Source organism: Gymnoscopelus braueri, assembly GCF_963280865.1.
Source record: "Gymnoscopelus braueri genome assembly, chromosome: 24".
Lineage (NCBI taxonomy): Eukaryota > Metazoa > Chordata > Actinopteri > Myctophiformes > Myctophidae > Gymnoscopelus > Gymnoscopelus braueri.
The window spans coordinates 27,834,428-27,860,651 of record NC_137626.1 but is presented as its reverse complement, the minus strand read 5'-3'; the positions used below and the strand labels follow the sequence as shown (position 1 = coordinate 27,860,651).

Sequence of the window (26,224 nt, the reverse complement as noted above, 5' to 3'; positions counted from 1 at the left end):
GCTCATAAATATTGCATTAAACTCCAGCCCCATAAGGATGCAAACAATATGGGAAAGGGAGTATTTTCTGGTCCCCGGGGCCCAAGAGTTCAAAATATTTAATCCCTATCCGAGTCTTGGATCACATTTAGATAGATATTACTCAAATGTATATTTCTTATTGACATAAAAAATGTTTGCTGAGATAATTCTATGATCCCAGGTTTGAACTAATAAAAAAAAAATCCAAATCTGATCCATTCTGAATCGGATATGGTTTAAAGGTTTTGAACTCTTGGGCCCAGGGCAGGGCAATTGTTTTTACTGCTTCACCCAACAGATGGTTGCTCAGTGCTCAGATGACTTAGCCTGACACTCAGCCTGAATTTTCATTATTCAGTCTGAAAGCCCTCTCAGTGCAGCCGTTTTCTGAGATGGGGGCGTGGCCAAAGTGTCTCTCTTTAACGACTGGTTCATACTGGATTATACCGATAGACCAACACGGGAACTACAAATTGCACGCCCACTTTTGAGACAGCGCCGCTACTCGAGGTCCGTGAGAACTATGAACTGCAGCTGCCAATGCATTCCCTATGAGAGGATATAAGAGTTAGCCTACTTTTGAAATATTCCTACATTAACTGGAGACGATATTGATTTAGATAAAAATATGTTTCCAAATGTATGGAGTGTCTTTGTCAACATATCTTCTTGTTTTCTTAATAGTTCATGTGTTTCACATTTAATTTGCCACTTTAACGAGTTACCCATAATGTTAACACAGCAGAGGGTAGACAGCAGACAAGTTGTCGCATTTCAGTGACATCATCTTTACGAGCGCCGACCAGTGGCGTACCCACTGTAGAGGCGGGACAGGCGGTCGCCTGCCCAACTAAGATCTCGCCTCCCCTAGAAACCCCAAACAACCCGAAAATGTCACGCATCCAACAAGCTTTGAACCGAAGAGATTGGACCTTCTGTTCCAGAGATAATGACCAAAACATATTGCAAACGGCCACTTTCGCCGGTTTTCTGGGTATTGAAAACCTCAAGGGATGCGCGTCCGTGACGTATATACCATGCGACCACTTAAACGTAAGATTTCAGAAGCTAGAACTTTTGACACACTGATGGAGTATATTATAGTATATCGTGGGTAGTATATCGAGATGACAGATATGGGACATTAAAAAGGATAAATTAAACAAATGGGATAGTTTATTAGAACATAAAAAAAATCGCTACAGCCTCAGTAGTTAACCAGTGAAATAATGGTATTTTACAATGCCTCTCATAGAGATGAGAACTGCAGCTGCAGTTAATCGTTCTAACAGACCTCGAGTAGCGGCGCTGTCTCAAAAGTGGGCGTGAATTTCTAGGCCTTCCGATTCCGGCCGTGTGTCTCTATTGGGCCGGGCCGCCGGTTAGATTTTCAACCGAGAAAACCCCACCTTTCTACAATGTCACCAGACCCTGAATGCGAGGCTAGCGATTCAGGGGCTGGAGCCAGGCTACTGTACAGATGACTCAGATGATACTTATCTTTATGGGTCTACGTAGCCAGCGAGAAATACTTGCATCTGGAAATGTATATATATCTTGTAACCACAAGATTCCTTCCTCCAACATCCCTCAGGCAAGAACGACATCTTCGGTGAGATGATCCACATGTACAGCAAGCCGGGGAAGTCAAACGCGGACGTGCGCGCGCTGAGCTACTGCGACCTCCACACCATCACGAGGGAGGAGGTCTTAGAAGTGCTGGACATGTACCCCGAGTTCTCCGACCACTTCTTCAATAACCTGGAGCTGACCTTCGACCTCCGTGATTACAATACCAAGGTAGCCAATTCCTGAGGGTTGGGGGTTTAAGTTTCATATGAGGTCTACCATGACCTGTAACTGTAACATCTGTAATGTAATGTGAGGGACCTTTGAGTGTGTTTCAGCAAATAATCGAGAAACTCATTACTATCATTACCTGCAGTTGAATTTATTCATTTATTTCATCTTTACTTTTCCAGAAAGCCCCATTGAGATCAAACTGTGTGTTTTCATTTAACATTGTGAACACACCTTAGACAAGAGAGGCAATCTTCACAAAGCATTGGCTCACTTTGATAAGTGAATGTCCAGGGTTGTCAGTTTGAATCCTGACTTTTGTGTGTATGTGTGTACAAGGCAGTATTGTCCATGCATGCATGCATGTGTGTGCGTACTCGCACGCACAGGTGCATATTGTCGCTGTCGGGCGGAAACCTTGTATGTCCAAAAATAGCTTGTAGATCTGCTATTTTCACCACTTTTGTGTCACACTGGCATACAACAAGGTATAAAAGAGGACATTGATTTATGAAAAATGGTTTCTGCCCATCAGTGACGATGTACTGTGTACCTGTACCTGTGGATTTGGGTCTGTGTGGGAGCATGTACACATTTGTGTGTTTGTGTGTGTGCCTAAATCTGTATACACATTTGACAGTTTGTTTTGTGTTCCTGTTTACAGGTCTCCCAACCACTAGCCAGTGATTCTGACATGGAGGACAGCAGGTGTAGAAGACGCGTGTCCTACAACGGGAGACTCTCCACAGGTCAGGATAGGACATGTAGACTTATTAACGATGGTACAACACCTCCTAGCTCTGGTACAGTGCGTTACGGCTGTGCCTCACTGACGCCCTGTCAAAGACAATGTTTACAACCTGCAGAGAATTTCTCGCTGTCTGTACTTTCGCTACTCCCTGACAGAGGTGGAAAAAGTACTCACGTTTTAAGTGAAAGTATCAATACTGCAATGTAGAAATATTATTTTACAAGTAAAAGTCCGGTAATCAAAATGTACTTGAGTAAAAGTATTGGCATCAAAATATACTTAAAGTACCAAAATTAAAAGTAGTAACGGGTCGTTAGGCAGAATGTCCCGTTTCACAAGTTGTTATCTAAAATGTATACAAATCTTTTGCAAATAGCAGATCTGCAAGGTCACAAAATGTCGCATCGCTTCGTTTGTGATGTGACTTGTAGTGAGTTTGTACTGTAGATAGGCTAGTTGAGCCATTTTGTGAAAATATGTGAAAGGGTAGAAATAAAAATAAAAATGTATTTTCTTTTTTAGCTTTCTACTCCTTTTTCTCTCCAATTTAGTAGTTATGCCAATTCATTCCCCCCCACACATATTTCTGTGTGTTGTCACTGCTGTTGTATCGTACTGGCTCACCTGCCAGTGAGGAGCCCCCTCTGGGAAGACGTAGGAGTACACAGTGACAAATATCACCCTCCCTGCCTGGCTTCCCTACCACAAACACGGGCCAAAAATATAATATTTCTGCCTAAAATGACATGCCAAAAATTGGTTGAAATATTTTTTTAGGGTATCGAATGTGCCTCTGTATTGGGACATGAGTATGCACAAAGTACTGATATATATTGTACATGTGTACAATGAGACATAGTAACAACTGCTCCTTTGAATAAAGCATTTGTAAGGACAAGTCCTTTGTTAAAAAATTATAATGCTTTTGTATTTCACAGATGCTGAATAATCAGCAGTTTATAGTTAAAAGATGAGCATATGTCTCCGTGTTGAGGTGATCACCCATAAAGAAAACTCCCAGTTATGAGACATCTCAGGATTCTCACACATTTAGCCCTCATTAGCCGATACAAAACACAAAACATGTCTAAGAAAGTCTTTCATTTCGCCACAAAGTACTTTTGCTTTGGATTCAAACTTGAAATTTGTCGTTTTTCAGGACACACAAATTTGTGCTGTCTCTCAAACTCTGAATGTTTCAATGAAGAGTTCTAATTAGGCATTCAAACAAGTGTTGCTTGCTGAGAAAACTTCACAGAACATGTCATTTGGGACAGTTTAAAAGATATTGCAAGAAAAGAAAACCAGTAGAAAAGAGAACACTATCTGACAGCTATCCGACAACATCTGACAACTTCACTGTCAGGTGTTACTTTCTACTTTATTGACGCCTAACACTAAAATGGAACAGCTACAGTTTGTTTAATTAACCCCTTGAACCCCAGCATGTGAAACAGAAAATGTGCAGATATACAAGTTCACAACACGTCGCATTGCGTAGTCACATCTGTAATTGACGTGTTCTATGATGACAGCTTTACATACAGTAGCGAACAGGATAAGGAAAGCACCCCCCCCCCCAATTAATCCAGCCATGGGCCTGGGGGACTGTGGTCAATATCGGGTTTAAGTGGTTAATTAAATAATCTTTTGAATTTATAAACCAACTCACTGTACACAGCCGTGTTTACACTTGCGTAGTAGGCACACATTGCATTATGGGAATCCCTAGACCACAGAAACACACCATATTGTGTGTATGCTAAAGAAATTACAAGTCTTGATAGAACGGATTCTGTGCATTCCAGCATTTGGCCATTTGGGAAATTTAATTTAAATGGCCGACATTCAAAAAAGAACACGTAACACGAATTACATTTATAGCCTTTGGGATGCAGTAGTCATTGTTGGACTCGATCACAAATGTCCGAATTTTCCCCCAAGAGTTGTTCAGTAATTCAGGACACAATGCCATGCTTCAATGGTGGCTAGTGGTGTCATGGGTCATGTTGATAGAATGTGTAATGATTTTGAATCCTTTACACCTACGGAGAAGCATAGCAGCCTCTTCGCCATCCGTCCGACCGTGAGGCAGCTCTCCAAATGATTTTGAGCAATAGCTTCAAAGCACCGTGGGAACAGTTGTAATTTCAATTCCAACAGCTCAGAGAGTTGGGACTTGGAGACAGAGCCTCAGTACAGCAGCAAACTTGGCACTTTGGCATCGACTCAGGCAAATCTAATTGGTCACCATGGTTACAGGCCATCCAAATACAGTATCACCATTTCCCAGTATTAACGGGAGTGAAGACAGTCAATCCTTGCTTAACAATCCTTTTCACAGTACAGTCGCCAGCTATTTCCAGACTATACCGCCTACCCATCAGGTTCTGCAAGTTTCTGCTTCCAATCAATGAAGTGGGCTACCAGCCAGCTGAGTGCACGGCATATTGACGTGGTCTTGATTTAATCAGATGTGTACACACAGGTGGACATCGATTACCAGCTGTATGAGATGATGAATCTCAAATTTTAATAGCAGAACATCTCAGGCCCGGCTGACCCGACCGTTGTTTAGTTTAACATCTGACCCCAATTAAAACTGATTTCCCTGACACTGCTCAACCTTGCAGGCTTCACTTTTCCCCATGGGAAGTATTCCCCCCACCACACACACACACACACACACACTCTGATCCCGTTTGTTTTTCCTCCACAGGTGGGCACAGCAAGGAAACACCGTCGTCATACTGCAACGCCAGGCGGGAGCGCCAGCGCTATGCCAGCTCCCAGACGGCCTCCGCCACGCCCAAGGCCAGGAGGGGCCGAGTCTCGACGGAGGACGGGGAGGAGGGAGACGAGGAGGAAGAGGAGGAGGAGGACGAAGGGAGGGTGGAGGAGGAGGAGCAGAGGCCGCTGTGTTCAGGCGTGCTGGGCTACCCGGCGGTGAAGGAGCACGCCACGGGCCTCGGGCTGAGCGGCGCCCCAGACGCTCAGGGCGGAGACAGAGCACAGAGAGGTGAGACAAGCTGGGAACAGCTATAGCACCACGTGTTGTTCCATGCGTCTTTTATTCATGTATTTAGTTACATGGGAGTTATCCTTGACTCAGATAGCAGACAGGCAACAGAAAGCCTCTTCCAAAGATGATTTTATCTTTAAACAATGTTTTGTTTTGTTAATCCCTACACCCTGGCCTACGCCGTTCTTTTTTTAGCCCCAACACATCAAACATGCGTCACTGACTGCTGAACACATGCTGCCAACCAGTAAGAACAGATAGAAGTTTGAGATTTCAAATTGAAATCATAAGAAACAAGCCACCTCATACAAACACCTCACTTCACCTATACAAATGCTAAGATTCCTGTAAACACACATTTACAAATGGCACTCTGACCGTCTCGACGCCGGTCACCGCTCCCCCTCGGGTCGTTGGTGACGTGCACGCCGAGTATGAAGTCGGCTGGTCGGCCGGTTCTCAAGGTACGCAGACTAGAGACGGACATACAGACAGTGGATATTTAACTTGCCCTAATTTTGAGTCATACGTCATAGATGCATCATAAACGACTGACGTCATAGGTTACTGACATCCAGTGTTGGGAAAGTGTTACTGTAACGCAACTACTTTTTACGGTAACTAATAACATAACTAGTTATCTTTTCCCATTCCGTAACGCTGTTATAGTTACTGTGATTTAAATGGGTGCGTTACCTGCGTTACGTTATGTGATCCAACTGAACTGATTCCCCCTGCGGAGCTGTCATCTAATTTACAGGCGATGTGCTCTCATAGTAACATGAGCCAAAGCACGTTGCACAGTAGAAAGTGAAAGTGGCAGAGAGGAGTGATGATTGGTTAACGTAGGGTAACATTTCAGGGTAAGCCAATCAGAGACAGAGTTTGGCGGGTCTTGCCTTATAGGGAAAATACACACACACACACACACACACGCACACGCACACAGCAACACGCCCACCACCAACACACACACACAATGGCAAATGCAAGTCACAGCGGCAGCTTTGCAGCTTGGAAATATAACCATTATTTTGAATTTGTGGAGATAAAGGACGCAACAAATATTGTGGTCAAATGTAAACTGTGTACAGGACAGAAAACGTTGTCCACATCTAGTAACAGCAATGCAAATCGCATGGAGCTATAACACTAGTCACCAAAGACCCCACCATCAGATGGTGGGGTCTATACTCCATCTAAACAGCCAAAAATCGATTGCCAGGTATGTTGTTGATGCTTCCCATCGCAACGGTTGAGTCTGTTGCCTTCAGAGAACTAGTGAGCAAAATACCAAGAAAGCATGGCCACTGTGCAGAAAGACGTTTTCCAACTACGACATTGAATATGCTAAAATGGAAGTTGAGCTCAAAAAGAAATTTGATGAGTTAGAATATCTCTCTACCACTGCAGATATATGGACTGCACATAATGCACTTTTATTGTTATTATTATATTTTTTTTAAGTAAAGTAACTAGTTACTAAATATTTTTATAATTTAGTAACTACTGTAGTAAAGTAACTAGTTACTTATAACTACAGTATATCTAGTTACTTTTTAAAAGTAACTTGCCCAACACTGCTGACATCACAGGCTGGCCACATTAAATCCCAGATCCACATTGGAGGTACGCCGTTCCCATGTGGATCCTGAGATCCACATGATTAGATTTTTTATTTTTCTCCTCCTAGGGCTCGCAAATTAATTTAGAAAAATCCAACCATCCCAAAGCCCCGGCAGTGGAACGTCATACTTATTAACACATTCAAACAAGGATTATGTGTGATTATGGTGAAACCTAAAACCTGCTGGGTAATCAAACTTAAGAGGATTAGATTCAGCAACCAGGGGTCACCCCGTGTGATCACAAGCCATGACCAAATAACAGAAAAAAGTTCAATGTTGCGGGGGAGGATCACTCTGTCTATTCCTGTGTGTGTGTGTGTGTGTGTGTGTGTGTGTGTGTGTGTGTGTGTGTGTGTGTGTGTGTGTGTGTGTGTGTGTGTGTGTGTGTGTGTGTGTGTGTGTGTGTGTGTGTGTGCGCGCATATCTTGTGTGTGTGCGTGCATATCTTGTGTGTGTGTGTGCGCGCGTGCGCGCAATATTGAATATGTGCAGGAATGCAAAGGTTGAAACCAGCTGTTCCAAACCTTTTCTGAATGCACATTTTGAAAGCGTTCACGGTCCACCTATCTGAACCCTTAAATATGACTCAGTTAATCAATCCTCAGATTGAAATGTACAGTCGCCTCATCCCAGGGTATCAACCTCTTTATTTAACTCTTGATCCTTATCCTGTGAACTTGATCTGTGGACATAATACTTTGTACCTCCTCAGCACATAATGTACTGTACCATCCTGAGAGGAGAAGCGTGTTTCAGAGTGTGTTGATTTGGTGGCAATATCCTCTAATTCAGCTCTGGCAACAGTAATTGGATTTCTGTCAGAGCGCGGTACAGAGTGGTATTGATTCCTATAATCAGCGTGGCAGAACAACCAACGCGTTGGAAATGTCAGCCTCACCTCCACGGAAGCGAAGAAATAAACAAGTGATTGACATGGGAAGAAACGGTGGATGAATGCTTCCGATTGTAAAACCACAATCAGGATTGCGTTTGTTTTGCGTCGTAATTCAGAAGGAGCCAGGTAACTAAGTGTACACCTTAAGTACCATTTGATGACGCACAGTCAAACAAGATGAACATATACAGTGCGTGCGTGCGTGCGTGCGTGCGTGCGTGCGTGCGTGCGTGCGTGCGTGCGTGCGTGCGTGCGTGCGTGCGTGCGTCAGGAGCTGGACCGATCAGCGACAAAATTTGTATACACGCTGCCAGTGGACTACAGAAGTACCTCTAGTCATTATTTTACACATGTTTGATACTTTCTTAAATACTTAACTTTCATTTTATAGTCAAAGGTACTGTGATCATTATTGTCATTTTGGTTCATAGTTAAATGCACTGGTGTTTAATAGTGGTGGAATATGACATTGTGAACTCTTCTGAATTGTGGAACTGTAATAGCATATTACATAATATACGTGTGCGTGCGTGCGTGTGTGTGTGTGTGCGCGTGCAGACCTCCATACACAGGAGTGGGGGCGTGAGAGACCAAAGGAGGCTGCAGAGGGCACGGCCCGGTGTCAGGAGGCCGTGGCTGGGGAGGATGACAGTGACACCGACGTCACCTACGGAGAGGTGGAGCAACGACTGGACCTGTTACAAGAGCACCTCAACAGGTCAGCGTTGGGTGGTGCACCCACACGGGAAACATTTAGTAACAACGATTAACCACATGGACCCTAGCGTCCCTATTGTAGAGGTTTAAAAAAAGGAAGGGACCATGTATTTATTGACCCCTGTAAGAATTACTCAATTTAACTGCTATATACTTGGGGTCAACAAAGTATATACAGTAGCAGTTAAATTGAGTAATTCTTTAACAAGGTAAGGTTGAGCATAATGGATCTAGGATCTAGTAAAAAGTGTTGGATTTCCTCCTGAAGGAGGAAAGTGAAATGCCGTGCGTTTAGCTTTATGATCGACATTGCAACTTGACGATGTAATAAAAAACACAGTAAAGGGAATAAGCAAAGTCACTTTCTATTCAGCCTCCGACAAGGGTAACTTGAAAACAAAATATTCCCCTTATGGGTTGTCCACTCCAAGCAATACAACTATAAAGATATAGTTTTAAAATGTGTTCTAACTCAAGTGGATGGCACAGGTCCACACACACACACACACACACACCACAAGTATAATGACGACAGTGCATGAACAATATAGTTAGTTATAGTGCTTGGTCTGGACAGACCGTAACTCTGGCCCTCCAAGCCATCCGAAGTTTGCTAACGTCATCGTTTCAGAATCTGCTATGCCGCCCACGTTGATCCCCTTATGTCCCCAAACTAAAAAAGCATTATTTTACACTTTGGCTATTCAAAAATAGCAGATATACAAACTCGGTGCCGCGCTACGAGCTTGTAGATCTGCTATTTTTGAAAAATCGTGAAAATGTGTGCAAATCTTTGAATATATATATTTTTAAGCAAACATTTGTAACTCAAATCTTTGCTTCTGGGGGGTCCCTGGAATAAAATATTTTGAGATGGGGTCCGCGGCCAAATACATATACATTTTGGGGTCCTTGACGTGAAAAAGTTTTTTTAGCACCACTGACATAGTAACATAAGTTTTAAAAAAAAAATTACATTTTGTAGAATCGGCCTCAGGTCTTAATAGTTGAAAGTTGCGTGGTAAACCTTCAGGTTTTTTTGCGAGGCAGGCACAGAGCAGGAGGGGGAGGCATGTGACTCTCTGTGCCGGTGCAGATGCGGAGGCGACAGACAGCCGGACAGACAGACAGACAGACAGACAGACAAGACAGGCATTAGCTATAAATAGCCTGTGCCCACGAGACGCATTCTCACACACATCCCAGAGGCTCCTGACGTCACACACAGCCCCAGTGCTGGGATGTCGGTGGGAGATAGAAGTAATGGAGAAATGTCACGCGGATGGCGAGTTTTGGGGGGCGACTTCGTTAAAATGCAGCAAAAAGGCACTTTGTCTCAGCTGCCAGACCCTTACTTCTGGATGTCTTTATCGACCGTCATCCACCCTCCCCCGCCCCGCTTGATTCTGTCTCTTCAATTTACCGACTTTACCTCGTTTTTTATCTCTCCCCCCCATGCCCGCCTCTCAGCCCTCCTTCTCCATTATTCAGGCAAATTGGCTGCATTGATTTAAGAGACAGAAACAGGCACACCAGGAAAAAATATAAAACAGCTGTCATTTGCTTTTGCACTGGTTGTAAGAAAATAAATGTTTAGAGTCAGGTGTAATCTTGTATTCCAATAATAGCGATAACAGTAATTGAAATAAAAAATAAGAAATTTATTCTACAATGACAGTTCCTCCACTTAACCACTTAACATGTCGTCGTACTGTAGTGAAAATAGCTGATCTACAAGCTTGCTATGTGTCGAATGTGACACGTTGTGAGCTTGCAGGTTTTGAGCTTGAAGATTTTCACCTATAATGACACGACCAAAATAGGGATGGCAGGATGAACTTGGCTAAATTAAATCAGAGTATAGAAGGTTGCAGGCTTCTCAACCAATTAAAAAAAGAATATTAATAATCCAGCGACATTCGTGTGTCAGTTCTGCTTATTTCTAACACGGCATCATTCAACACAAGATCAATCTGGTTTCGCATCAGCAAAAAAAAAATGAAAAGAAAGAAAGAAACCTGCACTTGATATTAACTTGGCACTCCATTGCATGATTCAGACATAGTGTACAGCAGTAGTACAGCAGTGTGGGAGCCACTCATATCTCTCTCATTCATCCAGGTTAGCGCTGTGACCCACTGTACAGGTGTAATAGTGTGAGACAACAACTCTGGCCGCTATCCCGGTTCTGCTGAAACAGGCCCCAGCCTTAGTGCTGATTTGCTCCGATAGTTCTTCTTGGTAAAAGGATTATAGTGGTGGACAAAGCACTCAACCCCAGTACTCGGGTATAGAGATAGATACTCCTGGTCAAATATGACTCAACTACAAGTTAAAGTTCAAAGTTGCTCTGTCAAATTTGTCCTTCAAGGACTGGAATATATACTTTTAAAAATACTCAAGTACTCAAAAGTAAATTTTCCTTTGACTATCACTGCATTGCTGTATTAGCATTTCTGCCATTCCCCCCAAAATTCTAAGATTTTCCAGAAATATCACTATATTTGAAATAGGGCATAGTATGTAATTCATAATGTAATTTTCCCCTTCCTAGAAATGCAGTGTAGTCAAAAGTAGCCTACAATATTTGTCTTTGAAACCTAGTGAAAGGCATAAGTATCCATTCCAACAATACAAATGCTCAAGTTAAGTACAGATACTCAAAGAAATATGGGTACAGTACTCAAGTAAATGTACTTCATTTCATTACCGTCCACCACTGACCCCCTGGCAGTGTGAGATTCACTCATATCTCTCCCGTTTATCCAGGTTAGCGCTGTGGCCCACTGTACAGAATATAATAAATGTGAGACAACAGGCCTGGCCGCTGTCCCATCCTGCCTTGTTCTGCTGAAACAGGCCCCATGCAGCCAGAGTGCTGATTTGCTCTGATTGTTTTTTTGTAAAAGGGTTATACACCAGCGGCTGAGATAAAGGAGACAGAGAGGGCATTCCTCCTCGCTGGGGAACCCTGTCCTGCTGCTTGTTTGCTGTTGCTTCAATCCTTTCCCTTGGCCTGAAAATGACAGTGGAGGAGTAGAGAGAAACACGGCGTTGCCGCTATGTTTTCTTTGGCATATGAGCTGATATGGCAAGGTTCGTCAGTGCGAGGGATTTGACACCTGGCGTAGATGCTTGCGCTTGCACAATGCAAGCTTTGATGTGAGTCAGGCAGCGTGCACAGCAGAATAAATATTCTTTTAAGATTACTTTTTTTTATCCTGTTTGAAGGTTCCCGTTCAACCAAAACATTGGTTTATAAAGTAGAGAAGTGTGTGGGAGAATGCAGTTTTTTTTTTCTCTAATGAGATTAACTCCCAGCACCGCAAACATTGAGAGTGTGCAAACTGTGCATGTTGATCTCTCCCTTCAAGATTAACCTACTCTTTAAGCCATTACATTGGACAGGGCTATAGAATTAATATTGTAATTTACTGTAAATGTCACCTCTAATAAATTAGATTTGCATTAAAGGACAAAATTGCTTATTTCCCTTGGGTAGCTTTAACATACACTGGTCAAACTGCAGCAATCTGAGGTTCTATGGTTTGATACTCCCTCTAGTGTTGGAAATGAGCATCAACACTGCTCTTAAGTAACAAGATTAAATTGGTAGCTACCGTCTGGCAACCGGTCCATGACATCAAAGAGGTAGGCAATGGTTATGGGGACTGGGGAGCAGGAGATGTCTTGGCGATCAAGATTTAAGAGAAGCTGTGGTGATGACTTTGTGGTGTGACAATGTCTGTGCAAAACGCTATATTTGTAAATGTCTAAAAGTTCACCCAGAGGCTAAATGTAACAACATACAGTACATAATGACAGATGGTTGTAGTGATGGTTGAGAATAGTCTGGTGCAGTGGTTCTCAAAGTTGGGTCCGGGGACCCCCAGGGGTCCGTGAGGGAGTTCCAGGGGGTCCTTAGCAAAATTAGTCAAGGCAGCATCAAAACCAGTTGAACCACTTCAACCCTATAATCGTCAGCTATTTGAAAATAGCCGATTGATAACACAATGACATTACGCTGTGTTGTCAGATAGTAGATCTGCTATTTTCGAAAAACATTTTGGAAATAAATTGCTATATCTTTGAAACATGTTAATCTTGTATGGGGGTCCCTGTTACAAAATGTTTTCTGATGGGGGGGGGGGGGGTCCGTGAATAAATACATATTCATTTGAGGTCCTTGTCATGAAAATGTTTGAGAACCACTGGTCTGGTGAATGTGTGTAAGATAAGACTTTATTTCTGACGGAAATCCAGTTGTTACATTCAGCCAGTAGCAAAATAAGGATGTAAAGATAGACCAACAACAAGTAATGGTATCACTATACACGTGTCTGACACTGTGCTTCAGTGTTGTGTTCTTTGCCGCTTGACTGTAATTGTGTTTGTCATTCTGTGTCGCCTTGCACAGACTAATCTAATGTATCAGCAGTGTCACCTCTGTAACTGGAGCAGATCAGCTGTGATTAATTAAATTTGGTTATGTGATCACACACACAGGTGTGGAAGAATAACGTCAGCCTGCATAGAGAACAGTAGTGGAACGGTAGGGCAGAGTTTCCCCGGACGACTTCTTTTTACGACAAGATTAATGTTGAAAACATTTGTGACACATTTTGAATACTTTGGAGAGTTTTAAACGAATCGATCTTATGGGGCACCCCTGGCACAAAACCTTTACAGATGGGGGTCAGCACATTTTGATGGAATTTGGCACTGGGTGAAAAGATGGGTTGCAAAATCGTGGGATAGAAGTTTAATCAAAAGAAAAAACTACAGTATGATTTAATTTTAGTCATCTGAAATGTTTTAGTTTTAGTCTAGTTTTAGTTGACAAAATGTCGGCCAAATACATATCAATTTGGGGGTCCTTGACATGAAGATGTTTGAGAACCACTGTGTTGCCATAGCTGAATGGGTAGAGGGCCCACTTGGGATGCGGAAAGTCCCAGGTTTGATTTTCCTTGAGCACTCCTTTAAACGTGACGGCAAATAGTAGTTCACAATATTACGACGAACTGGAGGACATGTAAATGTAACGTATGTCATTATTTGTATTTTTTCCTTTCCTAGACTGGAGTCTCAGATGACCTCAGACATCCAAGCAATCCTTCATCTGCTCCAGAGACAAGTTGTGTCCGGCCCTCCGGCGTACAGCACCGTCACCTCCAGCCCTGAGTACCACAGGCCGGCTGTTCTGGTCCAGCCCGTGTCCGTCCTCCAGACAGAGCTGAGCCTCAGCCCTGCCCCGCCCCACCCCCAGGTACACTGAGAGCCCTAATTAACACCAACAAGTCTTGTTCAGTGTAAGTGTTTAACCCATTAAGGCCGTGAACGCACCTGTGTAATTTTTTTGATTTCTGTGCAATTTGTGTGCAAATCTTTGAATATATATTTTCTAAAGCGAACATTTGTCAAATATTTTGTTCCAAGGACCCCCAGAAGCAAAGATTTGAGTTAAAAATGTTGTTTAAAAAAAATATACGTATTCAAAGATTTACACAAAATGTTCAAGAATTTTCAAAATTAGCAGATCTACAAGCTCGCTATGAGCTTGTAGATCTGTTATTTTTGAATAGCTAAAATATAAAACAATGGTTATAGCTCAAATCTAAAATGACACAGATGCATTCCCGGTCTTAATGGATTAAGCTCTGTATTTTGTTAGTAATCATTGCTATACACGAATCCACGGAGCGCTGCCCTGTAGGTGGCGCCGCCATTGCTGCGGTGTCAGACTCGGTCAGCTGCTGCTACGGTTCTGTCCGTCTGTTGACGTTACTGGTTACTGGTTACTCTTTACCTGCTTGGCTGTTGTAGCAGCCATAAACTACACAGGTACAGTACGTCCCGATTTTCTGTACATCTTTGTAATGTTAGTGTTAGTAAAAGTTAGTAAAAAGCAGGTAAAAGAGTAACGTGAGCAGTCAGTGACAGCAGCTGACTGACACCGCGCAGCAGCAGCTGACCGAGTTTGACACAGCAGAAATGGCTGCGCCACCTACAGGGCAGCGCTCCGTGGATTCGTGTATAGACCAGTGTTTCTCAGCCTTTCCCCCCCCCCCTCACACACCCAATTAAAATGTAAGCTTTATTTGTATTGTGTATTGTGTTGCTTATATAATTTAGAAAACATCTCATCAATTTCCAAATATCAGATTTATCAACTAGACTGTTAGTATGTGATTATTATGCAATTATTAGCCTACCTCCCAGGGAGAGAGACTGTTATGATTATAAGTAGAATTGTATATGGATGTCATGGATGATCTATTATTAGGCAAGGCAGTCACTTGCCTGGGAGGGATAGGGATGGGGAGATACACTGTGTGTGTGTGTGTGTGTGTGTGTGTGTGTGTGTGTGTGTGTGTGTGTGTGTGTGTGTGTGTGTGTGTGTGTGTGTGTGCGTGCGTGTGCGTGTGCGTGCGCTCTCGTGTGTGTCAAGTCAGGGTCAGTGTCAGGGTCAGTGTCAGGGTCAGGGTCAGAGTCCGTGTCATGGTCAGTATCGTGTCAGTATCGTGTCAGTGTCATGGTCAGTGTCATGGTCAGTATCACATGGTGAACTTGTGTTCTGTTTGACATGTATGTCCTCTGCTTCTCCGACATGTTCTACATGGGTGCTCACTGGTCGCCCGGAAAAAGACACAGAACCAACCCAAAGAACCCTGCCCAGTCCTCCTCCACACTGACACTTTCCCGGACGCGACCTTTGTTGAACTGCTAGAGGGGGACGCCGTCTCGGAGCACAGACACGAGCGAAACAACCACGTTGACTCTCTAGAGCTGCACCAACAGCATGCGGCGAGAGCTCCTTTCCCATCCGTACGGCAAGCCTCGCTCCCCGACGTCCCGCCTCCTTCACCAACACCGCCGCCGCCAGCGCCACCACCCAGCGGCTCAGGAATGATGGGACTCCACAGGCCGGTTTCTGATCCTGGGCTTCCGGGGATGTAGGCCAAGCTGCCTCTGGCCTCGTCCAGCTGACTACCCACCCCGACGCTACAGAAGACTCGGAGGTCCGCTCAAGTTTGACTCAGGGTTCAAAGAAAGAGACTCAATATGCAAAGGATATTTAAAAAACAAAAGAAAAAAACTCTAGACTTTCTTCCATTCCTTGTCAGAATAAACCCCTCTCCCCCCTTACCCCCAGTACCTTACAATTCTCTGATTTAGATGTATAAAGTCCATTTATACAGAGGTATTTATACACTATATTACTAACATATGTATAGTAATCATTTGCCGTGTACATATTTGTAAATAGAACACTGCCAGCAATGTGAGGCACTGCACGTGCCCTTTCTAAAAGAGATATGCATGTGGTTTTGTTTTGTTTTTGTCGCATGTACCACGCACAGCGCTAATTACTGGGCAATCGGGCGTGATCTTGGCATGCTTACAGACTACTGTAGCTAGCAAGTCTCCTTTTTATACAACATTTCAAGACATCCCTCTCAGCTCTAAAATACAGTGACACACACACGGTTTCAAAGTTCACCTATTTTCAGCAGCTCGTAAAGACACCATGCAATGTGTTTAGCAAGCTACTTAGCGGCTGATAGTCTGGGGTGTACAGTATATCACATGCCCAGCCTTTATTTGGCCCTGGGGGAGGATTGATGAAAAGATCGAGAGGCCGATAACTGATATCAGCCCTAGGGCTGATAACTGATAATTATGGTTGATAATTGATGTCAACCCTAGGGCCACCAAGCACTGAACGGTCACCGCGAGTGACCTTGTCGCGGAAGGAACTCAGCATATCAAACATGGCTGCCACTGCTGCTACAGAGATCAAATGTTATTTTCTCGTTGTCTTTGTGATTTGAATAATGCCTGATTTATACTAGGTTGTGCGCTGCGTCGTGCACAGAAGATCTGCAAGCTCACACAGCTTGTAGTTCTGATATTTTGGGTGTACGACACTAGCGCGCATCTAAGGACTATAAATCAGGCCATAAGGCTATGGTTGTGTGATCAACCAATTATCACCCAGGCATTCGTTGTTGTTGCCCTTTGTAACTAACCTCAGGGAACAGCGAATGCCCAGTTATGCATACTCTATGTATAGTGCCTACTGGTACACTGCATTAACGCAGCTGTTAACCAACCGACCCGGACAGTATAATCAACCCTGGCAAATGTACTGAAAAAGTCATAACAATACTCATGTAAATTGGTTGTGCGAACATCCCGTAGCAACATCAGACGCACACAGATTAATGAAAGCAATAATGTTATCACAGGAAAATCAATTAAAATTGTGATTATGTGTCCAGAGATGCACAGTGACTACTGAACTACTTTTATGCTAACTGATTCCCCCCAAAAACAAAAGAACTGCAGGTTATGGCGTCCATGTTCTGAAATTTCCCGCTTCGGCAAATGTGAAGACAAGCGTGGTGCTGTTCAGATACCCTTCCTAGCTTCTCCCTTCACTTTACAACAACTCAGTCTGACAAATCAATATTTAACGTCGGGTATTTCGTGATTTAGTTTTTTAAACATACGACATCAAATACATATAATTACCATGTAACCAAATGCATAGTATCAACTTTATGTAATGCATGGCCAAGAGGTATTCCACTCTGATGGAAAAATACTTTGAATATTTTTCATAGTGGGAAATGACAATGGACATCCCAACATGATAGCTTGGTGAGTCGGGTCTGTCATTCATGCATGCTTAAGGTCTTCCATTATCTTATTAAATACACTTTTTGTAAAGGGAAAAATATATATTTCAGCCAAGTGGGAAAAAAAATGCCGTTGTGGTATCTGGAGAAAAATAATATCCAGGAAAAAAAAGTGAAAAAGATAGCTCACATTTTGGGCTGAGCACGTAGCTCACCTTCTAATAGCCTTAGCTTTACTAGCCTGCTCTAGCCTTTACATGTAAACCCCTATGGTCCATGCAGAAAAATAACATTTTACTGTGGTCCTATTCAAACACACTCAATGTATTGCATGAAGGCCTCACCTGACGCAATGATCAACGCTTTTCAAATGCCTGTTTGTCACAAGTACCAATACATAAGCTCAATAAAAAAGAGAGATTTAGAAATAATGGTTCTACCTATTTTTCTAAAAGAAATGCCTAATTTGCCGTTATTCTATGTACCTTTGTTTAACCCATTAAAACTGGAAACTTTTGTTTTGTCCTACGGCGATTTGACAGTGCTTTCAGAGTTTCCCTCCCTCCAGTGTTGGTTCTGAGACTAGGGGCCCTTTTATTAAATTAAAAGTTTCTTTGACTTAGTTTGTAGTATTGTACCATGATGCCATTTAAGAAGATGATGCAACCCTTATTGTATTCACAGCATGTCAATCTATTGTCGTTTATTTGATATATCACCCAAAACAATTTGAGAAAATAATTGTAATATACTGGTTTTGAAACCATGACTATTATTTCATTTACAATTTAGGCATTTAGCAGACACTCTTAAATGTTATGAACCCTAGTAGTCAACAACACAACTACATGCTTAGTAACTAGGATAACAGGCAAACATCAAACCTAGCGTCTGTCTGAACAACATACTATCTAAATAACATTTCTAGAATTTGGGATCAAGCCAACAGTAGGCCTATGTGTCTATATAACATATGTGAACAACTAAGCAACATACACCTGCATAGTGTAACAAGCATCTATACTCTGTATGTTATTAATCTATTTACTCAACCGCAATATTCTCATACAGTACATGCGCATCACATCTGTGCCAAAGAATCTTTGGTAAATGAGGCCCCTGGTGAAGACTCACATATCCCCATCACCTGCAGTTTTGTTTTATTTTGTTTAGTTTTTGCATCATTCAGATGGAGTGTAGACAGATGGGAAACCGAGGGCAGAGAGACAGGAGAGATATGCGAGACAAGACACCAGAGAGTCTGATTCAAACTCGGGCTTCGCAATTCACAAGGAGCATGCGATCAGCGCACTGAACTGGTTGAGCCACCAGGCACCCGTACAGTACCTGCAATGTGTTTGAGATTATATACTGCACTATGTATAGCATTCCAAAATGAGACATGCACCATTTAAGGGGAGAAGCAACAGCTATTCTAACAACATTATAGCTGGTGTGACAGTAACAAAGCTCATAGTAGTAACATGTCTAAGATCATAGATGTTTCCAAGAATTTAGCCTACATTATAAAGAATCCATCATATTAACGGGGGACACATTTCAGTCAGTGTTTCTCCAAGTGGATTATGTGGCATTTTGGAATCACAGCCTTCATGTTTGTTTTCCTTCTTATTTTGAAAGCATTATTTTTGGCATTTGTATGCTTTATTTTATATGGGTCAGTGTACAAGGGCAGAGAGAGAAAAGAGACACACGAGACAAGACGGGTTTGATTCGAACCCCGGTCCTCCTCGTGCCCACTAGGAGTATTATGGTCTGTGCATGACTGGTTCTCAACTCGATAACTAATTACTTTTCTGTTCAACCAGGTGTTCAGTGCACACAGAGTCCCTGAAGTAGAATGACAGGAGTTAACCTCTGGTTTAGATACTTGTACATCATGTGTTTCAAACCCACCAAACACCATCTCAATCGATTCAAGAAATTCCAACTGCTGGGTTTACGCAAAACATGGGGTTGTTTCTCTTTGTTTCTTTGAGCACCAATGTAGAACAAAAGTTGCTAAATATTATTCACTTGCAGAGTCCAATGACTGAGGAATTGACTTCTGGACTTTCATGGGATTTGCAAACTTTTGCACAGAGGTTTAGAAATCTTGCTGTATTGGATATAAATGTCACTTTTTAAATCTAGTGCTGTTCACAGTTGTTTTTATGCATTTTTTTTTATGTTTGCCACTGTATTTTATACAATGCAACACTTAACAGCTGATTTGAATGTTTCTGTTCCTGACTATATTTTAAAGAAATTAATATTGTGTACATACTACTGAGACGTTTGCGCAATTGTACAAACTAAAGCAAAGCACCCTTCGGGCGTTTCCAAACTTCCTACATGTACCTGACCCTTCCAAGTCCCCGCCCCCTTGACCTGTAGCCCCTAACACTGCCGCCCCGCCTCCCAGCTCTCCCCATCACCTTCCAGTATAATCTATATTTGTGATCATGTATGTACATGTAGCCAGCAATGTAGTTTTATTTCTGAAAAGCAGAACTCGTTGGAGAATTTGTTATGAATGCAGAATGTTATTTTATTATCAAAACAAACATTTGTTTGAATCACTTACAGATAATTAAAGCAGGTCCTTATAAACAAGGTTGTCTGTTATTCCCTCATCACCCATAATAAAAATTATTCTGCCTACACATACATCATGTCCTAGTTTGAGCGAATAGGGGAAGGGGATCAACGTCACGTGATTCCCTTGTTTGACCCGGCAAAAACTCGGATGTGTGTCTCAAAGAATATGATTATTGGCAGAATCGCCAAACGTTTAGAAGATTTGGCAGTCCTGTTTACATTTTTCACAAGATCGGTGGTTGTTGCAATCACCTGTCCTGCACTACAATACTTCACCATATGTTGCGCTGTGATGAAATAAAACCACAAAATGTAACAGTACGTTCCGTAATGCAATTCCAATGGTGAAAGCTGTGTTGTTTAAGCAAGAATAAGCAAACCGGTTGGCAGTTGGCAGACCTTTGCTGATGGTGACTGAGAAGAGAAAACCAGCCTGAAGGAACTGCTGCTCGATAAAGTTGAAGGGAAGTTAATCAATTTCTGTCATGGGGAGGTATTGTTGTTAGTTAAACAGGAGGAAAACAAGTTCAGTGCAGGCTGCCGGGGCCTATTACACGAAAGGAGAATTAAATAAGCCTGGATTTAAGTCAAATCCAGGTTTGATAAAGTCTGGTCTGTACAGCCTGGTTTATTCGGTTCCATGAACGCCAAGCCAGGCTGAAAAGGAGCGACTTTGTCGAGCTAGACCTTGTCAAGCCAGGCTGTGCCGAGCCAGGATGGTAAAGCCAGGCTTCACGTACTGTATTCCTATAAAAGACCATGAAAGTCGAAGTTTCAGAAGTTCAGAATCCTTGAACTTGACCAATCATGGAGCCCAAAACCAGAGCGGCGTTCTTCTCTGTGGCTGAACAGCAGCACTGCAGCAGCTCATGGAACAGTGGCGTTCCCAGGAATGACATTTAGGGCAGGCGAAAAATATATACAATTTATATACAAGTCCATAAATATATAATTCAGTTAGGCTTAAACATGGAGGAGTGTATAGTGAATATTGGAATTATCGCCTACTAATCTACAATGCGATAGCCTATTATATGCGCCATGCATCCAACCAATATGTCTGAGTCTGTGCTCAGGAATGTGTCAAAAACAAAAGAAAATCCATGAATTCAAGGCTTCATGGAGTGTGTAATTGATAGAAAATAAGTATTTTTTGGGTGAACTATTATTTTAAGTGTCTTGTTCAGGGACACGTTCACACATTGCTGAGGCCTGGGATTGAACTTGGAATTTATAGCTTACTAGGCAGGCTCTCTAACCATTCAGCTATGGCAACATCATCAGCAGAGATTCTAAGGCAGTTCTATTCTGTAACAGTAAAGGGGTTTTAGGGGAAACCAGCAAAATGAGGAATAATATAATAAAAGACTATCTTGCTAATAAAGCGTCATGTCTCTCATTTTTTACAATGTATTTGATATTACCTTTATATTATTTAATAAATTATGCATTTCATCCTCCAGCATATTGTCCAGCAACCTTTATGATAAAGGCGAAAAAAGATAGTAGGCCTGTGGGAGACAGATAGCTCAGATGCCGAGGTTCCTGTGCTGGGATTCGATCACATGATACTGTGGTTTGAAGTCTAGAGCACTTCCGACTGAGCTAAAGCTGGGGAACATTGGAGCAACTGCCTTCCAACCAGAAGTCACACTTTCAACTCCCACCCTCGCCAGGGTCAAAAACGTTATATTTGAAATCCGAACGTTTATGTAGATGAATGAACGAGTCGAAAATGGAGAAAGTGCAAACACCAGGTATAAGTTCATCCATGACAGTCATAACAGATACAGACTGCACTAGCGATTTGTTTACATTCGACCGCATGGCTCATTTGCATAAGACGTTACCATATTGATTTTATTCCACTGACCACTGTTGAGGGTTAGGGTTATATTTTATATATTTTGTTTAAGACTTACAGTAGGCTGCCTTGCCCCACTGGAATACAGTGACTGATATGAATTAATAACATACCGGACCATACATAAAATGAAGAATACCTTGTGATGTCAGTGACATTTTATTACAAATGAAAATAAAAATAAGAAACAGTGCAGTAACAATACATTTTCGTATAGCAGACATTTTGCATGTACAATATAAATATAAATATATTGTCTGTCGGGCGGAAACCTCATTATGGCCATAAATGTTACTTTTCACTATCCCATTACACCATCTCTCACTGTCTCTTACCAGGGGTCTTCTAGTGCTTTTTGACTTGCTTTTTTGTATTTTGGCCTTGAAAATGTCAAAGTACTACAACATTGAAATATGGGACGACTGGGATTTGAACATGGAACCTCTGTGCTGAGAGTCAGCACTATCCCATTACACCATCTCTCACTGTTTCTTGATCGTTGTCTCTTAGTACCCTTGAACTGTTTATATGTCACCCTTCAGTTAGAAAAGTTGAAAAGCAATGAACCAAAGAAGGACTGGGATTTGAACATGGAATCTCAATGCAGTGAGTCTGATCTTTAGACCACTACACCATCTCTCAACAACTCACATTATGTCTCTTTGTACTCTTGAAGCGTTATTTTGTGTTAGCCTTCAGTTAGTAAAGTTGAAATACTCCAGCATTTAAAGCTTCATTATGTAACTTTCCTGCTCAACCCTGCTTTTGCCTTTGAATGCTCTTGAGTTGTTCTTTTGTAGTTTAGCTGCAAAACTTGACAATGGAAACTCTCTGCTGAAAGACTGAGTATTACTACAGCATTACTCAGTCAATGATTTAGTAGTTCTTTAATGTTAACAAATTCACAGCAATTTCATAATCAACTAGAAAAAGTGCTCCTCGGAGCACAGGTCTCCGCCAGGTCAGGTAGGTTATTGTGGCCTCCTGGTGGCGCTATAATAGGCCAATGTGAAAAGGGTGGCATTTCTTCTTAGGCCTTTCAATCGGACACTGCATTCATGATTTGAGGCATTTTGTTCCAAAAATGTGTTTTGCTAAATTAGACCTGCTGGTGGCGCTATAACAGGCCAATGTGAATGCGAAAAGGGGGGCATTTCTTCCTCGGCCTAGTGGGAATCTGCATGCAAAATTTCACGGAAATTGCACACTGCATTCATGTTTTGAGGCATTTTGTTGACCAATCCTGCAAACTTTGGAAGCCACTGTAAGCCAAATAGGATAGAATATGAAATATTCGGACAGATCCATCAGAATCACGTGACTATGGAGATACAGTGTACCAATTACCAGACAATTTTGCCAATGTTTGACCATTTTAATGTATAGTCTGTCACTTTAGAAATGTGCAGATACCCTGTATAGCAGGGGTGTCAAACTCATTTTGGGGTGCAGGCCACATTGGTCAAAAGGTGACTTGATGTGGGCCGCAACCAGTTGCGGATGCGCATGCACGCTCACACGCATTCAGTTATACAGCATTGTTTTTCAGTCTGTTGTCTCAGTCACTGCTACTACAGTATATCACTTTGAAAAAAAATTATTATGAAGAAGAATAGCTACTTTAATTATTGACATTAAAAACAACACGTTTTCACTATAGTGAAAGAATTCTTCAAGCAAAATAATTAGATTTAAAGAACAACAGTGGTGTAAAGTAACTAGCACCTAGTTACTAGCTGGCTGGCTGGAATGACCAGAAAAGCCAAGCTGGGAAGCTGGGCTTTGCTGGTCAGTCCAAAAGAACACTTTAAAGCACTAGAAGACTACATCTATACATTAAACATGTGATGTGTTGTAGTGGACTAATGCTCAAACTCTCAGCACTGGGTTTCCATGTTCAAGTCCTAGACCTACTGTAGTTGAATGTGAAATGATAAACTTCAAAAGTACTGAGTAATGGTGTTGTAATACTCAGTCTTTCAGCAGGGAGTTTCAATTGTCAAGTTTTGCCAGCTAAACTACAAAAAAATAACTAAAAAGCACTAATAGACAAATTCGGGGTAGAATAGTAAAGTTACATGATGAAGCTCTATATGCTGACATATTTCAACTTTACTAACTGAAGGCTGACATATAAACACTTCAAGAGTACAAAGAGACATATGATGGGAGTGGCTGAGAGATGGTGTCTCAGTGCAGAGATTCCATGTTCAAATCCCAGTCATTCTATGGTTCATTGCTTTTCAACTTTACTAACTGAAGGCTGACATATAACCACTTCAAGAATACAAAGAGACATAAGCTGGGAGTGGCTGAGCGATGGTGTAGCGGTCTAAAGATCAGACTCTCAACATGAAGATGCCATGTTCAAGTCCCAGTCATTCTATGGTTCATCGCTTTTCAACTTTACTAAATGAAGGCTGACATATAAACACTTCCACAGTACGAAGAGACATACGATGGGAGTGGCTGAGAGATGATGTAGCGGTCTGAAGATCAGACTCTCAGCATGGAGATGCCATGTTCAAATCCCAGTCCTTCTATGGTTCATTGGCATGCTTTTAAACTTTACTAACTGAAGGCTGACATATAAACACTTCCACACTACAAAGAGACATACAATGGGAGTGGCTGAGAGATGGTGTAGCGGTCTAAATATCAGACTCTCAGCATTGAGATGCCATGTTCAAGTCCCAGTCATTCTATGGTTCATTGCTTTTCAACTTTACTAACTGAAGGCTGACATAATAACAGTTCCACAGTACAAAGAGACAAATGATGGGAGTGGCTGAGAGATGGTGTAGCGGTCTAAAGATCAGACTCTCAGCATAGAGATGCCATGTTCAAATCCCAGTCATTCTATGGTTCATTGCTTTTCAACTTTACTAACTGAAGGCTGACATATAAACACTTCAAGAGTACAAAGAGACATAAGATGGGAGTAGCTGAACGATGGTGTAGCGGTCTAAAGATCAGACTCTCAACATGAAGATGCCATGTTCAAATCCCAGTCATCCTATGCTATAGGTCATTGCTTTTCAACTTTACTAACTGAAGGCTGACATATAAACACTTCGAGAGTACGAAGAGACATATTATGGGAGTGGCTGAGAGATTTTTTAAGGCCAAAATACAAAACAGCAAGTCAAAATCACGAAGATACATGTGAAGGGAGTGCTGAGAGATGGTGCAGTGGTCTAAAGGTTGGACTCTCAGCTCAGAGATTCCATGTTCAAATCCCAGCCCTTCTATGGTTCATTGCTTTTCAACTTTACTAACTGAAGGCTGACATATAAAAGAACACTTCAACAGTACTCAGAGACATCTGCTGTTAGTCAGTGAGAGATGGTGTAGTGGGGTAGTGATCAGACTCTCAGCACAGAGGTTCCATGTTCAAATCCCAGTCGTCCCATACTTCAAAGCACTTTGAAATTTTCAAGACCAAAATACAAAAAAGCAAGTCAAAACCACAAAGAGACGTGCAAAGGGAGTGACTGAGAGATGGGGTAGTGGTCTAAAGGTAGGACTCTAACCCCAGAGGTTCCATGTTCAAAGCCCATTTGTCCCGTACTTCAAAGTTGTAGTACTTTGAAATTTTCAAGGCCAAAATACAAAAAAGCAAGTCAAAAGCACGAAGAGACACCTGCTGAGGGCCCAAAGGTGTGTTGGCGCAGTGGTGTGGTGTGCTTGATCGGTTGCCTCTGCTACAGACAGTTTGCAGGTTCAAGTCCCATGCCATCAATGTACTGGAGGACCATCGGGGGGACTGTGTCCCTCCCCTGTTTCCTGATAGTTAAAGGTGGGGGGTTATGTCTGAAAGAACTCTGCCCAGCTAAGGTTTTACAGAAAGAAATTCTAGGTCTTGTGAAGTCATTGGGCTAATTACGCTCCCGACCCCTCCCGTAGAAGCTCAGCAGGGTGCTTTTTGGGGGATCACATGGTTTTGCTGCCTTGGTGCCTCTGAAGGACTTGTATGGTATTGCTGGTTCGCGAACAGGGCCATCTGGTGGATAAACACTGAAAGCGCCAAAAACACGGAATACACCTAAAACACATGAGAGGCACCTCGATGGCACTGAATGAGTTGGAGTGTCCTTCTGTAAAACCTTAGCTGGGCAGAGTTCTTTCAGACATAACCTCCCACCTTTAACTATCAGGAAACATGGGAGGGATGCAGTCCACCCGATGGTCCTCCAGTATGTTGATGGCATGGGACTTGAACCTGCGAACTGTCTATATCAGAGGCAACCAATCAAGATCAAGATACACCGAACCCTACC

The 26,224-nt window shown here is 42.3% G+C and overlaps 1 protein-coding gene across 1 annotated transcript in view; it reads left to right on the top strand.

Moving 5' to 3' along the window:
• LOC308080556 (voltage-gated inwardly rectifying potassium channel KCNH7-like) overlaps positions 1–15,794 on the top strand; it is a gene marked incomplete at both ends in the record, with an annotated part of 123,516 nt that extends 107,722 nt beyond the window's left edge. The window contains 6 exons of the mRNA XM_080422451.1: positions 1,616–1,821; positions 2,486–2,570; positions 5,292–5,591; positions 8,676–8,835; positions 13,914–14,103; positions 15,483–15,794. Of these exons, the coding sequence (XP_080278577.1) occupies positions 1,616–1,821; positions 2,486–2,570; positions 5,292–5,591; positions 8,676–8,835; positions 13,914–14,103; positions 15,483–15,794 (1,253 nt within the window). The remainder of the gene's footprint in view (positions 1–1,615; positions 1,822–2,485; positions 2,571–5,291; positions 5,592–8,675; positions 8,836–13,913; positions 14,104–15,482) is intronic.
• Positions 15,795–26,224: the final 10,430 nt, after the last annotated feature.